The 18,079-nt window shown below is 43.8% G+C and overlaps 1 protein-coding gene across 1 annotated transcript; it reads left to right on the top strand.

The window, feature by feature from the left end:
- The first annotated feature begins 108 nt into the window (after positions 1-108).
- Positions 109-17,724, top strand: LOC144735824 (HORMA domain-containing protein 2-like). The gene is made up of 15 exons (XM_078618353.1): positions 109-267; positions 748-802; positions 3,230-3,368; positions 4,940-5,003; positions 6,111-6,147; positions 6,318-6,338; positions 6,451-6,477; positions 7,279-7,346; positions 9,523-9,668; positions 10,208-10,473; positions 11,198-11,279; positions 11,896-11,960; positions 12,739-12,843; positions 14,578-14,721; positions 17,121-17,724. The coding sequence occupies exons 2-15, from the start codon at positions 758-760 to the stop codon at positions 17,223-17,225; spliced, it is 1,314 nt and encodes a 437-aa protein (XP_078474479.1). The 5' UTR covers positions 109-267; positions 748-757; the 3' UTR covers positions 17,226-17,724.
- The last annotated feature ends 355 nt before the right edge of the window (positions 17,725-18,079 follow it).

Raw genomic sequence — 18,079 nt, 5'->3', positions numbered from 1 at the left:
GACGTCATCACGCACACAACACCTCCCGGGGTGTGGAGCGCGTTGACGTCATCACGCACACATAGACACCTCGGAGTGGAGCGTGGTGACGTCATCACGTCGGGCACTCTTCGCGGGAAAAGCGCAGCGCACGAACGTCTCGTTTTGGACGCCGATTTCTCAGATTTATGATTATTTGAAGAGTTAAATTTATCAAATCGTGGGATTTGAAATTCTCACCGTTACTTTCGCCACTTACATTTTGCGATATCAATTGCCTCGAACATAGTAAGTGAAAATGTGTCACTTTTCACGATTTTGTATGTGTGGTCAATTGTGTGTCATGTGTGACCTTTTTATTAAAATAAAATTAAATAAGCTATTACACTGTTTAAAATATATTCTTCATGGCAATGTTTAACGAAAGCAATGTATCAATAGACATTATCAAAGGAAATATTTAACTTAATAAACAGTTAACATTTTTTCCTGAGGTGAATACATCGTCTTATTTCCCCTCAGAGGGGACATTAAAAAAACAATTAAAAAGAAAATCTACTTCAATGTTTACGTCATTTTAGTTTGCATTTAAGAAACACAGTCTGGTTATTTAAACAAGGTTAACTATTGACAGATTGTTGCGTGAAATATTGACCGTATCCCTGATTATAAGACGCACGCCCCAACGAGAGGAAATCGCGTCTTGTAGAAGTTAGTAGTGAAACACAATCACTTGTAATGTCTAACTCTTTGTTTTCTTTATTGCAGTAAGGAGATCATGGCCACGGCTCAGATGATCCGACCGACACAATCGCAACGAATGGTGCACAATTTAGTTTTTTTTATCACTTAAAACAAACACAGACACGCTTCAAACTTGGCTATGAGATGTTAACTACCTCGCCTGGTCTACAGGAGGTCGTGGGTTCAATCCAGACCCTGACAATGCCTGCTGCTGCTGTATATTTGGACTTTGCGTCTCTCTCATCATCATCACGGTGGCTAAGAGATGTTAACTACCTCGCCTGGTCTACAGGAGGTCGTGGGTTCGATCCCGACCCTAACGACTCCTGCTGCTGCTGTAGATTTGGAGTTTGCGTCTCTCTCTCTCTCATCATCATCACGGTGGCTATGAGATGTTAACTACTTCTCCTAGTGTACAGGAGGTCGTGGGTTCACTCCAGACCCTGATAATTACTGCTGCTGCTGTGTATTTGGAGTTTGCGTCTCTCTCGCCATGGTCGCGTGGATTTTTCTCCGGGTACTCCGGTTTTCCCCTCAACATTTAGAATCAACATCACCACGTGTTTAGAGTATTTGGCCGCTGTTATACATCTCCACGCAATGAGACACTTCTTTGAGGTCGCAAAGAGCTACATAGCTCAGTGGACCTAACCTGTGATAATAAAACAAAATAGTTTTGTTAAGTGTGTACGCCTTTTGGCGTCCTCTTGTCTAACACCGTTTGAGACGAGGCTCAAAAGAAAGCTGTCTCTGGTGTGGACCAATCAGTTTTAAAGACAATGCATTTATTGTCAGAGTATGTTACTGGTAGGAACCTCCTGGTTACACCAGCCCACATGGGATTATTGTGTCCGTCGTGCATGGAGGGGCTGGGTGGGGAGGGGCTGGTCACCCCGTGGTGCCCTTATAAAACTCAACGTTTCACCTACTCACGCCGGCTTGTGCCCGCCCTCACAGTCGGGCATATTTGCGGAATACACCACGCCGCCGTTGACCCTGCAGGCCATTGACCGAGCAACCCAACGTTCCTACCAGCTCCCTCCGCAGCAGGAATGTGTTTTTTGTTTGCATTTTGATCACAAGTATCGTGGTTAATGCAGACATGATTCCTTGTAAAAGGTTTCAGTTTGGTGTTTTAACAACTTAACGCCTGTTTTGTTGCCAGATAAAAGGGAAAGAAAGCTATTCTCACAAGTTTGAACAATTTTACGTATTTTATTATTTCAAAAAAAATTTCCACGACAATCCCCTTAGATGGTAACGGTTGAAAGCTTGGTAAATTAACCAGCTCGCCCCACGTCAATTATTCAAACAACCCTCAATTAAACATCTCGTGATAATTAGCCAATCTCGCATCAAACATTCCCCCACGTCATTTGATCCGTCATAATTAGCTACGGTCAGTCCACTGCCACTGCTGGATGAAGGCCTCACCAAGCATGCCCCCCCCCCCTCCCGACCACCTCACGATCCTGCGATGTCACGATCCACCCAGCACAAGTGAAAAAGAGCTTTATAGCCCATCGGATTTCTCCAGTATAAATAAATATTCTGATTCTGACCTACACGCGAACTGATTGCATCGCTCCATATCATCGGTGGACGTCAACTCAGATGCGTCCAGTCCATGGCTCCCACTCCGCCAATAATTACTTCATGTATCACACAGCCTTACCATTGCATTGTCTATTAAACTGCAGTTACAGGGATTAAAACACGAATGTGCTTTCTTAATGCAATTGTTGTAATCAATAAGTAAGTATAATTTACTTATCTAGGAGAGCCACTCTGAGCTGTAGGACACTTTGCAGGAGGGTCCTGTGTTGGGTATTTAGTCTAACATGCTTCCAGACAACTAATGAAAGTTTTCACGTGGGAGGAAACGGGATCTTTCGAGAAGGGGCAACACTACACCGTACAGATGGAAACAGATACCGATTAGTCCACTTGCTGCCCTGCCTTCTGGCGAGCCAGTGCATGGCTCTACAACGCCCAAGGGGAGAGAGTTTTGCATTATTTGTGTGATCCACCAACCATCGCCTCCACAGTGCTGGATTACAGACGTGCGCTACCACCGCCAGTCTATTACCAACTCGTGTGAGAGGGGGTCATAGTACTGAGCAGACACTTCTGAGGTGTTGGGTTCGAATCCAGGCAGCTGCCTGCAATTAAACCGGCACCAGAACAAATGGGTATTTGAGATGATTGGTAATACAATAATTCTAGATGAAATTAGAAAATAAAAAACAATTAAAGCTGTGTTTGGGACTTATCCAGTTTGTACAAATCAACTGCCCTGACCGATATGGTGTGGAGGGCCTTTTATTCCAGAAGTGGCTTGATAAGTACTATATAGACCTCATTCCTCACCACTCATGCCAACCCAAGTTCTGCCAGGGAAACATGGTAATCCGAACCGTGTGTGTGTGTCTGTGTGCATTTGAGACTTGAGAATTCTGATGCTATGCCCACCAGACAGCTCCATAATGTGTGTTTTGGTTTTCAGAGCATAATACCTGAAAAGATAGATACGGTGCAGCAGTCTGTGGTTTTCATCAAGCGCCTCATAGCCATAGCCATCTCCAACATCACCTACCTGCGTGGCATCTTGCCAGAGAAAGCCTACACCACATGCTACATTGACGGTACTGAATGGGACAAGGCGTTCGACTCGTTGACATTAAAAGTTCATTGCCTTATCACCTCCCTCGTGACATGCATCTGTCTCTCGGCATGACATCTGTTTTGGACCGTTGAACCATTTGGTCTTCTGTACCAACATTAATTTCCAGCAGATATTGAATGATGATGACTTACCCTTTCTGGCATAAATGCACACGTATGTGTGGTTACGTAGACATGATGCTTTCGAATTGGTGTCTGTTTTGTATTTGAACATTTTAATATTTATTTTTACCCCATATAATATCTTGTTGCTGAAAAACATTTTCTATAATTATTCAGCAATATTTTTAAATGAACAAATTCGGTATCAGATTCGACCTTCTGGGTCTCATTACATTTCTTGGCTGCCACATCAAGAATGGAAAGTGGCTGAGAGGATGCTCACTGAGGAGATGCAGTGATAACATCGTATTCAGATGATAGTTGGATTACACCAGAGGTGTGGACTCGAGTCATGTGACTTGGACTCGAGTTAGACTCGAGTCATGAATTTGATGACTTGCGACTCGACTTGGACTTGCATAACAATGACTTTGTCCCACCTATGAGATGTGGACTCGAGTCATGTGACTTGGACTCGAGTCAGACTCGAGTCATGAATTTGATGACTTGCGACTCGACTTGGACTTGCATAACAATGACTTTGTCCCACCTCTGGATTACACTGGTCAACACTTTTTCTGGCATAAGGTATTCCAAAGGTTTTAAGGTAATTGTGGGGTGCTGATTCCAAATCTGGCATCAGTTTTTGTCTATCACATCAGGTTTTTGAGATATCAAATATTGCATGTTCAATAAAACTGCAGAAGAAAAATATTAAATGAATGTGGATATCTACATAAAATGATATTATAAACACATTATCCTAAAAATACAGCACCATATTTTAACACTAAAGCAGTCACTTACTCGCAACAACTTGCAATCATAAGTGACAGAGTTAATTTCGGGTAAAATCAATGAAAATGGGGTATGCCGATAGCATAAAAATGAGATGTGATAGAGCAAATCTGAGATCAGATTAGGAATCAGCACCATGAAATTAGTCTAAAACAGCTGCAAAATTCCAGGCAAGAATTTTTTTTGTTGACCAGTGTTATTACATCAAAGTATCGTGAGACATAGTGGTCCCTTGGGGATGCGTTCTTTCATTGATTTAACCATGGCTGATGATGAGTTTAATCTAGGCTATGATAGCAATCGTGATATTCGAAACGACGATATCTCATCGGTGATCATAAAGAACGTAGTTTAGTGTTATGTAACTCGGCAATATATAAATATGTTGGTATGTAGGCACGGCAACTTTGGCTACCCTTGGAAATTTGTATGAAGACATTAAAAGACAGTGAATTCACAATTCAATAGCCTCTTCATTTACCAGGCAGTAGCTCATTGAAGCAAGCCGACTTTACGAGGAACATCTGGACAAAAGGCAATACAGTAACAGAGGTGCTTACGTGTAACCGTGCAATCTTAATTCTCACATACTTTGGCTTCACCCATGGCGCATATTTCATATCCACTGCAGATCTTACCCTGAAGATCATCTGTGGACAAACCTCCCTCCCTGGCGCCTGTCAGATTGTGGAATGGTAGGCTCGTTGATCTACATTGTTTCAAGTTATACGCAATACCCCCAAAAATACTGTATGGTTTACCTAGGCTGTCATAAGCTGCCCACCACTACTCTATGAATGAATAATGAAGCAGTTATCTCTGACATGATCACTTTATGAGATCTCCTTTACCAGTGGCAAAATATAGTAATAGGTTTTTACCCTTTTAACTCGTACAAAAATCTGACACCTTTATACAAGGCATCATGTTTGCAATAACCTCAACACAAGAAGTCAAAATGCAAACAAAAAGAAACAACTCTGATGATGATAATGATATGCACTGTCCTTGAAGTTGATTGGTCCACACCCGAGACAGCTTTCTTTAGAGCCTAGTCTCCATTGGTGTTGGACCAGATGACGCCAAAAGGCGTACAACTCAAAGACAGCGCACTATCAGAGTATTGAGAGCTCGGGGTAAGCATTTAAATGCTGTCTCGGGTGTGGACCAATCAACTTCAAGGACAGTGCATATCATTATCATCATCAGAGTTGTTTCTTTTTGTTTGCATTTTGACTTCTTGTGTTGAGGTTATTGCAAACATGATGCCTTGTATAAAGGTGTCAGATTTTTGTACCAGTGTAAAGGGTAAAAACCTATTACTAGGATCACTTTAATGGCATAATTACAGTGACACTTCCAAGCTTAGTTCTTTACTGCAATGACCGTAACTTTAAAGTGTTTTTTTCCATCAGACAGTATAGGTTTAGTCAAGTGTTCCCATATGTTGATTCATCCGAAAATTTCGGCCGAGGTACAAACTTTTAGATTTATCTGAGAATACGGCATCAGAAGAAGTGACGTCCCTCAAAAAGTGGTCTCACATGGCATCGGGTGACATGACGTTTGTTTTAACAAATACACGTGAACTTATTACCAAATATAAATGGTCTGAGAATATGGAGAGAAAAAAAAATTGTCCTTAAAATTCTGAAAATCCTATTTAGTTTTTATCCGAAAGTCCTTCCTAGCACATATGCAAGAATTAAATTGCCTTTGCTTCTTTAAAAAATGCAAACAAATGTAAACTTTTTGTAAAAATATTAATGCATTTTATCAAAATGTGCACATTTCCCTTTCAGGATGAAAGGATGTTATGATGCCCTTGAAAAGAATTACGTAAGCGACTGTCCACAGTAAATCTCGTTTTAACACCAGATGGCAGTGTTTCTCACATCACACACACTTGGAAACTATTTGCAAACTGCGTAATATTGAATTAAATTGCCCTTTTGTGTTTTTCACCTCGATAACGAATGTAAGCTCATTAACTGTTTTCGTTTTTACAGCTGAGGATGATGGTTATCGCTGTAAGTAGTTTCTTGATAAACACACATATTGTTCTGAGTGTGTTAAGTTATTTGCTTTCCATAAAGGAGTTGTGTCATCTTCATCAGCTTAAAATGTGTTTTATTTTGACAGGTGTATCGTGATCCGCAAGACCCAAGCGTAAGTGTTTTTGTACATCCCATAAAACCACACTATTTTACGTGAACGTATAAGCATGCCTATGATCCCATAGAATTAGTGGTGGTGGTGCTTGCGCATATGGGACCCTAAAAATACAGCATTCTTGGTGGGTCCCCATTTCGATGACAAACTCCTAGTGACATGACAAAAGAGATGGAAAAAGTATAGATGTAGCAAGACGTCAGAAGGGAGGGACAGATGAAGCAGATGTAGTGAAATAAGGCAGATGTGTGGGATGACAAGAGCTAGAAATGTAATGAGATAAAAGATTAGGGATACAGATGAGACAGATGCAGTGCAGTACGAGATGAAGACGAGAGAGAAAGTTGGAGTTCTGAGAATATAGTTACAACCTTGATTTGAAGCTTTCGTGACTGCAGCAATCCATACGCTTTGGCTCTTTCGGTAAAGTCACGTGGGTAGAAAAATCATAGATCACGACGTTTCGATAGCAACACAAGCAATCGTCCTCAGGCAGTCCGCCTGCTGTATTGTTTCACCTGAGGACGATGGCTTGTGTTGCTATCGAAACGTCGTGATCTATTATTTTTCTACCTACGTGACTTTACCGAAAGAACCAAAGAGTAATATAGTTACAGGCAATTAACGATAGATTAATCAGTTTTTTAATGGTAAATTTAAAAATTTTTGGTTAGCCCCTATTTTTTCATGAATATCGGACCCCTTGTTTGCTTACGCTTACCGCCACCACTGGCTTGAGCACTAAAGGTCTCTGTGTTGATGAGACATCACAGCGTATTGAAATGTATCTCTCCACAGACAATCTTTGAGACCTACACCTTCAAGTTCGCATACACAGATCTTGGGCCAACAATGAACTTTTGCAGGTAATTGTAGCCCATTTTCTATCTCTTGAAATGCAACACTAAACAATTTAACAGTTTATGCAAAACCTTTAAAGCAGAAGGCAGCGCACATATCGATTGGCCCATAATCAACCGCACGGTCATGTAATCACCATGACCCACACGGTGTGGGGAGGCCCTCGTTCTGCAGTGGATTGATTAAAGCGCTGTGCATGTGTAGTGGGTTCCATTGAGACGCACGGAGATGTTAACTACATCGCCTGGTAGACAGAAGGTCGTGGATTCGAACCCGACCCTGACGACACCTGCTGCTGTATATTTTGAGTTTGCGTCTCTCTCTCATTATCATCACGGTGGCTATGAGATGTTAACTACTTCTCCTAGTATACAGGAGGTCGTGGGTTCAATCCCGACCCTGACGATGCCTGCTGCTGCTGCATATTTGGTGTTTGTGTCTCTCATCATCATCATCACGGTGGCTAAGAGATGTTAACTACATCGCCTGGTAGACAGGAGGTCGTGGATTCGAACCCGACGCTGACGACACCTCCCCTTGTTCTGCAGTGGATTGATAAAAGCGCTGTGCATGTGTAGTGGGTTCTATTGAGACGCACTCTCGAGTATGGAGGCAACACATTTAATTCACTAACACAGCAGGTAAGTCGACACTCAACGGGAACACTGTATAATCGGCCGGGTCAGCTGACACGCTGCCCGGCTCTCGACGACTTGTCGCGAAGAGCGAGGATCGAAGACCTGGCTGGCGGATTCCATTTGCCTCGGACAGCACGACGACGACGGCGACCCCGCCGGCTTCTCCGCACCGGTTTATATCCGCCCCTGGCGTGGTCTAGCTTTTACGGGGTTCTGGTTCCCCATCACGTGTCTCTCTCGGCCCCCTTTGGGGGGTACCCCTTCCAGCTCGTCCCGTCACATGTCCTCCTGGGTTCACCCAAAGGCCATGTCCGCACTGGCACTCTCTCTCACCGTTGCCAGGGCTATGCCCCTACAACACCCCCGTCACTGGGTACTGTGGCTGTCCTCTAGTGACATTAGTATGTCACTACACACGTCCTGTGGTACCCCGGAGATCGAACTTAATTCGTTCCAGAAGGCCATTCGAACACCGATTTGTTCGAACACCGAATTAATTTCCCCCATAAGAATGAATGTAAATGACATTAATTGGTTCCAGACACAAGACATCTCATTGTAAAGCATTTTTACACGGACTTTACAGTAATTACATGCATAAAAACATACAAATAAACAAGAAACACAATAAATAAATGGAGACGTTGTGTATGGATAAACACCAAAAAACACGAAAATAAAGGAAATTAACGAAAAAGTCCAGGAACGATGTTTTGCGGGTCTGCACTGGGTGAGAGCTACGTGTTAACTGAGCCTCTCATACGGTAAAACCTTTGTCTGGGCAAGCGTCATGCACGCTGTCTATACGCGTCTCAGCCGTACAGGTTCTTTCAAGTCGCGATTGCCCGTTCGACCTCCGGATTTCGTTCGGTTTCCGGGGCAAAAAATGTTGGGAAATATCGTTCGAACACCGATTTGTTCGAGTTCTGGTGCGTTCGATCTCCGAGGTTCTACTGTATATGTACGAAAGACTCAGCCCATGTTCAATACAGTTAGCTTCTGTATAAGAATGCTTATCTCTATGTACTTTGTGTGTTCCATTCTCATGGTTATTTCACTGCCTCGTGGTTATGCCTATTTTTATTACAGGTTTATTAAGTGGGCACCTCTAAAGTCTGATAATAATAACTTGGAATATTTTTCACAATTTTCGTTTAATTTAAGAGTGAATGATTGATAGGCGCTGGGAAATACAGATAGGCGGCAAGGCAACCACAACCAGTGGCAACAATTGCCCAAGCTCTTGTCCTATATCGTGATGTTTGGCCAACTCTATTCGTAAATGTTTATACATGTTGGAGTGAACCAGGGTACTCAGAGAAAACCCATATGCATGAAGGGGGTAACACTCGATCCCCATACAGACAGAAATGAATTATCTTGTACTGCCAGATGCTGGCATGCCAGGATACGGTGACCTCAACGCCCAGGGGTAGGGGAAGGAGTTTCACAGATTTGTGTGATCAACTATCCCTCACTTCCACTGCGCTGGATATCAGGCATGCTCATAGGTAATTGATATTCTATTTTTCTGTGCCAACAGTAGCAAGAAAAACATTACCTTCTCTATTGAAGAAACCAAGCGTGCCACGGTATTGCTCATCCGCAAGTTGTTTGTGCTCATGCAGCACCTGGAGGGAATGCCGCCGGATGTGTCGCTCACAATGAAACTATTTTACTACGACGAGGGTGAGCAGAGCAGTCCCGTCAGAACGCAGACACTCGCGAAGACAAAGATCCCCCACGTTGCTTTTAATGGGCGGTTGATGCAAGTGCTGTTAGCAAACACCTCTAAAGACCGGCAAGATATTCACAAACTGCACCAGGTACTCATTTAAGAATGAGTGGACTTAGGGAAGACCCAGTATTTATCACATGCTGATCGTGAATAGGAATTGATCTCTGGTCGCCGGGTTCGGAGTGCAGTGTGCTGATCACAGCATCACCGCTCCCCTTAAAACACAATAACAATTCGCCATGCACCACTAAGTGATGGTGACATCTCCAGAGGACATGTGCCAGGTTGGGTGCACTTTGCGGCCACTTGAAGTGTCGAATGGTTCACTGGCAGATCACGGGACAGACCCGAGTGTTACGAGACGGGAAAGTTAGGAGAATGCTTTGAGGGGAGCGGAGTGAGATGAGTGGAGAGCGAGGAGAATGTGTTTGCAATAAACTGGCACACTGATGTTGAGCGGCTCTATCCTGTGCCGTGTAATCTCTGACAGTGACCCCAGAGGACTACCAACCACCGGGTTTCAGAGCGAGTAGCACAGAGCCCTTGCATTTCCATGGCGATCCAACGACTCTGCGTGTGGGGCACGTGGCCTCGGCCTTCCACTCGGTGAGATTGCGCATCACCGTGGACCGCAGACAGCTGGACGATTATAACCCGGAGGAGGAGACGGGAAAAACGGTGGTGGGAAAACAGAGGGGGGATAAGGACTTGCTGGAGCAGCGCTGCATGGAAGAGGAAGATAGTGACATCATGCAGGTGAGAACCGGCCGCAAGGACGTCACAGTGACAATCCGTTGCGCAACTTTGTTGCATGCAACTGATAGCTGATGCCAGTTGTAAGCAGTTGTGCAATTGGTTGCTACAACCCTGATATGGGTGGGAGAGGTGCGGTCATCCAGAAACATGTTCTCGGGTGAGCATATGGGAGAATATAGCCGACACTTATTTTTTATTGCTTTGATTTAATCGTTAAAAATGTTCTCCAATTTTTTCCTGATTGTGCGCTTGATGCCATGTCCCAAGACCAAACATCCTTTTGAACTTCTCAGAGAGCAAACACTGAGGTCACTTCAAGCGACCTCTGGTCTTACATATACTAAAGGGCAACACTTGCCACTGATTATAAAAGTAATGTTCGTCAGATGATAGTCAAACTCATATTTGATTTCTCAGCGCTGAAATTTAACCAAATTAAGTGTAGAACAAAATGTAATGTGATGGGTTTTTCTGTGCAGTCATTGGTAAGCATACTAAGACCATGAACTCATTACGCTTGAAGAAGTGGTTTAATCACAGGCCTGTATTCGAACCTCGGTCTTCAGAGGAGCCACCTCCTTTGCCCACATTGTATGATATGAGCTACACTTCCCACGTGTAAGGCATGAACATTTCAACAAAGCAACAGTCTCTATGTGATAGTAAAAGTAGATAGAAATTATCACTTAATTAAAACTCTGACAATGGTCTTGCACACTGCTAGGTGGTCCCACAGCTCAAGACTCCAGAGTTAAGGAAACTTACCAGCGGCGTATCCTTTGACCGGCCACAGAAGCAGGCTTCAAGTAAGCATTGTGCCTTACATCAGCATCTGCCTTCACAACTATAACGGCACAGAGGGTGACAATTGTGGGTGCGGGTCAGGGACAGGGGAACTCCACTTGTTTATAATGTTTCTATTATTGTATTTGAATGGCGAGTTATCGCCCATCTGCTTTTGCGTATCCCAGAGTGCAAACTCAGGGCTGCCAAACTCAGTCCTCCCAGTTTTTCGCGTGTGAGTATTTAACGCCTAGTGGGTGGGGGGGGGGGCTGTTGTGAATGTCACCCTTAAACAATGCCCTATTCATTTTAATAATGTGTAATACTGCCGCATGCTGAAATAGAATATGTTTTTTGTGTTGCAGCCAACACTGCTTAGCTTCCAGCTGGTGTCCGTGCTGGAGTCGCGCTTGCAGAAACGCAACACTCATTACGAATTAGAATATATTAAACAGTCGATAGCAAAACAACAGCCAGTCTATTTACTGTTTAGCGTGGTGTCCAAATCCATTTTCCAACATCAATATCTCAATGACATGAAGCCAAGAAAGGGCTATTTTATGCTGACTTCTCTGCCACGTGCACCACGTGCTATACATTAATACGCGCTGATGGTGCACTTGTTGTTTCTGTGCGAAGTGGAAGCAGGTCCTACAAATGCAGTCCGTGATCGAGATGGTGGAAGCGAGGAAAATCGCCATGAGGTAGGGCGCCTAGACTAACAATGAGACAGACGCAGAGCTACGTCGTACAGATGTTGCACCTTTCTGTGTGCAACATTGAAAACAAATTAACTGTCAATTCCCAGAAGCTTATGTGATGAAACATGTACGAATTAAGTGGTGATTTTATGAACTCCCCTAATATATTTCACCTTCAAACTGCAAATGATTCAAAACTCCACTGCCAGCCTCTGCACCCATTCTGATAAACGAGGCCACATCATCAAAGTCCTCAGATTCCTCCACTTGTTCTCAATCCAGTCCCAGATCAACTTCAAGATCGCACTCACCACCGTCTTCAAGATTCCTCTCCACTCCCCTCCACGTGCTCTCCTACCTCTCACCATCTCACTCTACTCTGCCCACTCTCCGACCTCTCTTCTCACTACTACACTCCACGGGCTGTCTGCTCCACTAAATATTTTACATCTTCCAGTCAACTTTCACTCAGTGGGAGGTCACGATTTCTCCTCTGCTGCCCCCACAGTCTGGAACTCCCTACCCTCACACATCCATGGTTCCAACTCCCATATCCCTCTTTAAGTCCAGGCTCAAGACCATCCTTTTCTCGTTTGCCGATAACAGAATTCCTGATCTCTTAAAAATAATACAGTATCCATGTATATTTTTCCTTTTCTCCATGATGAAAATGTCTCACTGTTTTTGTACAATATCTTCAAATGTGTTTGCATGTAGACACCATATAAACCCAACGTGTATGGAATGGTGGAATGTAAGTGGATGCCTGTGTGGTATGAAGGACAACCCACTGGTTTCCAAAGCCGCAGCACTCTCCCTGGGCCACGACAGCAAGAGCCGCTCTGGACTCAGCCTCAGCAACAGAAAAAAGAGCCACAAGACCGATGTAAATGCTCAGAACTGCACCAAACAGTAAATTATCCGGTCAACCATTATCCCCTTCATGAATACACGCATTGTCAGATGCCTGCTGCGTTGTGTCACTGCTTCCTGAAAGGACAGCCATATTCACAAATCGTTCTAAGTTGGTGGTCTACGCAATAATACAGACGTACATTCAGCTCTTCCGAGCTGGTGGTCTTGACAAGAACTGAGAGCATTGTTCAAGCAACATTGTGTGACATGCAATGCATGATTAGAGTTGAGCTTTACTGCTGTGTGAGCGCCACACACCTTTGTGTGTTGATTCTAGGTGCGTCTAGCCTTCATTTCCTCTTGTGTTGGGGTTTCTCATCATTTACAGAAATTATTCTTTGGTTCTTTTCGGTTAAGTCACGTCTAAAAATAAAATAATAAATCAAAATAAAACAACGCATTACGACGTTTCGATTGCAACACAAGCAATCATCATCAGGCATAAAAGAAATAGCAACAAAAATCTAACTAGAAAACTATAGACCGACATACAAGCAGACAGACATCACAACGGCACACATAGAGAGGAGTGTACAGGCACACGAAAATTAAATAACCTAGTAAAATATTGAAATGTGATGTAATACAACACAGAGAGTCGGTTAACACACAATTCACGCATGGCCTGGTTGACTACGTGTTTCAAAATTTGCTAAGTTAGAATTTTAACTGTGTTGTATTACATCACATTTCAATATTTTACTAGGTTATTTAATTTTCGTGTGCCTGTACACTCCTCTCTATGTGTGCCGTTGTGATGTCTGTCTGCTTGTATGTCGGTCTATAGTTTTCTAGTTAGATTTTTGTTGCTATTTCTTTTATGCCTGATGATGATTGCTTGTGTTGCAATCGAAACGTCGTAATGTGTTGTTTTATTTTGATTTATTATTTTATTTTTAGACGTGACTTAACCGAAAAGAACCAAAGAATAATTCCTGCAGTCACGAAAGCTCCCAAATTAAGATTTACAGAAATTCCCACCTCCGCCGTTTGAGCTTTATACCCAGCAAGACTCTGAACTTTCATGACTTTTACCGACGAGTGATCCAATTGGAATGTTTTGCTTGAGTTTCCTGCCAAAGGGCAGGTATCTGGATCAACTTCCATTAATCCTATTGGACCTCGCAACCTTTTGCACAGACCCCCCGCCACCACCACCCTCGTTATTGTGCGCTCCGCTGTAAGCAAGGTCAACGCTACAGAGGGCTTGCCTCTGCACCTTGCAGCGCCACTGATTGACTAGGTTTCTTGAGCCAGCAGACAACTCATGATTGCCATTAAGAGCTTTGTTTGACAATCAGCAATTAGCAAAGTTAGCCGTTGGCAAGTGTTGTGAATGGCGAACCCTCTTCACGACGTTTAAGGTCCGTTGTCAATTACCCGCTGTCCTCTTCACTCAACGCGTCGGCCTGCACGACGGCGTTGCAGCCCAGCATTGTGTTAGAGCCCGTCTACGTGGGTCGTTGTGAGACGGCTAAGTTATAGCGCATTTACTGGTTGTCGCAGTGGTTTGCATTGGAATTATCGGGATGATGCGTCATGCGAGGCGCCTTGAGATACTGGGGCATTAAACACCCAATAAGTGCAAATCCTTGTGAGTCCAACTCCTTTCACACCGTACGTAGCCAACCGTGCTGGTGTAACAGTTGCGAGAGCCCCCGGCTATTCCCAACCTCGGTAAAGCCCCCTCATGCGTTGCGCACAGACCACGACGACTGCAATGAAAAATCCGACCCTGACGATGCCAGACAAAACAATCCAGGAGGAGATCGGGGAAAGCAACCAGGGCGGCGTGCGGCGTAACCCGGCTCGTGCGGCTAAGAAGAGAGAATGCTTCCAGCTAGAGAACGTAAGTTAAGCGCATTACGTTGGTACTCGAACATTGACCTTTTGTTGTTTCAGGGTTACCGTATTTTCGAGTTTGAGGTCGCTTTTGAAAGAAAAAAAACCGAAGTAATATGTTTTTACCCTTTCAACTGGTACAAAAACTGACACCTTTGTACAAGGGATCATGTTTCCAATAACCACAACACAAGCAGTCAAAATGCAAACAAAAATAAACAACTCTGATAATGATATGCACTGTCCTTGAAGTTGATTGGTCCACACCCGAGACAGCTTTTCTTAGAGCCTAGTCTCACATGGTGTTGTCTCGGGTGTGGACCAATCAACTTCAAGGACAGTGCATATCATTATCAGAGTTGTATTTTTTTGTTTGCATTTGGACTGCTTGCGTTGTGGTTATTGCAAACATGATCCCTTGTACAAAGGTGTCAGTTTTTGTACCAGTTGAAAGGGTAAAAACATATTACTATATTTTGCTACTGGTAAAGGAGGTCTCATAGTGTAAAAAAAACGTGTTTTGTCGTCGGGGCAACACGGTGTTTTTCCTCAACAGCCGTCGCCCAGAAGTCGAATATGAATACCTTTCTTCACAATGGGAAGCAATGATTATTGTGAACGTCTGTTGGTGTCACATAACCTCGTATGTGGTCATGTATTTCGATTTAAAGCTTTCGTGACTGCAGGGATTCATCTTCTTGGTTCTTTCGGTAAAGTCACGTAGAAGGGAAGTAATAAAAGACGCTTCGGCCACAACGCAAGCAGCCGTCCTCAGGTGACCTTCTACGTGACTTTACCGAAAGAACCAAGAAGATGGTCATGTATTGCTATGGAGTTAGTGTCTTTTCGGAAGATGATTCTGACAACTCGGTTAAAACACGTCTCCTGGAAGAGAACGAAATGTAAAACTCACCACGCACACGATGGGATAACACTCAAAGGTTCACACAGATGGATTTACGAGCCTACTTGCTAAGATAGCATCGTCTTGCCACCTCACAGTGACCCGGTGGGTGAGGGAGTTTCATAATTATTTGTGTGGTCCACTAACCCTCACTTCCAAAGCGCTGCATCACAAGCATTTTACACTATACCTGGCACCAATTGTCCGCTGTGCCATGGCCCAAATGCCATTCCCACACCACCATTGTTGGAGAAAGGCATTAATCCGCTGCCCTTGGAGTGAACCGAGTCATTTAATCAGCTCAATTGGGCTGCGTTTAGTGTAAGTGGTTGCTGCCGGTGGTCTTTAGCGCGCACCTCAAGCGGCTTCTTGCTAACAAGTCGAGCAGCCGGGGCCAGGGTTGCGTGCGTAACCAATCTGCGCGTCCATCATTATTAGACGTGCTTACCTTGAGCAGAAGAATTGATTTTAATGAACAAATCTGTGCATCGTTCATCATCATAACCCATTGTCTACTGCTGGATGAAGGCCTCTCCCCGCTATCACTAATGGCCGAGTGCTACTACCATCCATCTCCTGCAGCCGATCGTGTCGCTCCAAAGCCGTGGCGGTCATCCTTCTGGACATGTTTTCTCCTTGGATTTCCGTTCTGTCACCAGTTTCGTCCATGGACCATCATCCCGTCTGACAATGATGTGTCACTCTCCAAACCTAATTACTTTCCTTAACAGCCAGTACGTCTCCGATTTGCGTGATTTTCACCTCTTGGGGACGTCATTGGCGGTTGTCCTATCGGCCTACTCTTCCCCGTCATCGGGGCGAGAAATGTCTACCACGAGCTCAGGGCTGTCATTCGATCAGGACATTGTACTTTGACTAAACTCTTTGGTTCTTTCGGTAAAGTCACGTCGGTGAAAATAAAAATAATAATAATAACTAAATTTCGATTTAAAGCTTTCGTGACTGCAGGGATTCATCTTCTTGGTTCTTTCGGTAAAGTCACGTAGAAGGGAAGTAATAAAATAATAAAAATAAAAATAAAACATCATAAAACAATTCTCATTATTATGTTTTATTTTTATTATTTTATTACTTCCCTTCTACGTGACTTTACCGAAAGAACCAAGAAGAATAATAACTAAATTAAATCACGACGTTTCGGAAGCAACACAAGCCTCCGTCATCATGTAGGACAACCACAGCAAGGAATTAAATTATTTCTAGAAATTAAATTATCTAATTTAGTTATTTTTTAACACGTAGGCTTTCGCGACCAATATTATTCAATTAGTTATTTTTATCATTATTTTTATTTTCACCTACGTGACTTTACCGAAAGATCCAAAGAGTATAAATCCTTGCAGTCACGAAAACTTAAAATCTGTACCTTGACTGTTTTTATCATTTCTTTTTGCTTCAAATCCATATGCTCCATTGTGTGTCTCTGTGTAATTCCAAGCATTGTGCTCTCACTCATCACGGTGCGTGGAAACTTCTCGCAGGGCTACATCTTCAACGTAGCTTGCAGCCAGGATGAAGAACCTCGCAGCAAGCTCAGCAGGAACAGCGAGCCCGACAAACGCTTCAGGCATAGCAGCTTCGACTAAAGGCAGCGCGCATCACAAACGCCTGGACCTGGGGCGGCCCTTTTAGACATGTCTATGCCTCTTTTACACTTGCACATGTTGAGCCGTGGTGGAACCGTGCCGCGTTGCCTCAACACGGCCGGGTCGAGCCAAGCACGGGTTGTTGTTGTTGTTTTTTCCACCGCGTAAGCCGAGCCGAGCCGCTGTGACGGAACGCGCAATCCGCACGTGGAGGCTAGCGTAGCACGGCTCAGTTCGGTAATATACCAGTGGAGAACCACCCATACCGTGTTGGCGCAGCTCGGGTGTGGAAGTGTAAGACGGGTATTTTGAAAGGAAAATAAGAACGATGTTATCGGCGGTGACGGGGCCGAGTATTGCATCACTTTGTTCATGTGAATTTAAATTGGTTATCTTCTTGGTTCTTTCGGTAAAGTCACGTAGAATGGAAATAATAAAATAAAACATAATAAAATAATTCTCACGACGTTTCGGCCACAACGCAAGCAGCCGTCCTCAGGTGAAGAACAGGTCTGTCGAGAAGCCATTCAGACTCTGTCTTCTCGACAGACCTTTTCTTCACCTGAGGACGGCTGCTTGCGTTGTGGCCGAAACGTCGTGAGAATTATTTTATTATGTTTTATTTGTATTATTTTATTATTTCCATTCTACGTGACTTTACCGAAAGAACCAAGAAGATGAATCCCTGCAGTCACGAAAGCTTTAAATCGAAATTTAAAATGGTTAATTACACCGATTTTAATTGTTCTTTGTTGGTAGTTCGAGGTCACTCCCACTAGGTGGCGGGAGAGACCTACGCGTGGTACAGCGTGATCCATTTACAGACACCCCGGTGAATAGAAATTCTAAAGCGC

The sequence above is a fragment of the Lampetra planeri genome, chromosome 3 (genome assembly GCF_965212315.1).
Source record: "Lampetra planeri chromosome 3, kcLamPlan1.2.h2, whole genome shotgun sequence".
Lineage (NCBI taxonomy): Eukaryota > Metazoa > Chordata > Hyperoartia > Petromyzontiformes > Petromyzontidae > Lampetra > Lampetra planeri.
This window is presented reverse-complemented; position numbering and strand designations above follow the sequence as displayed.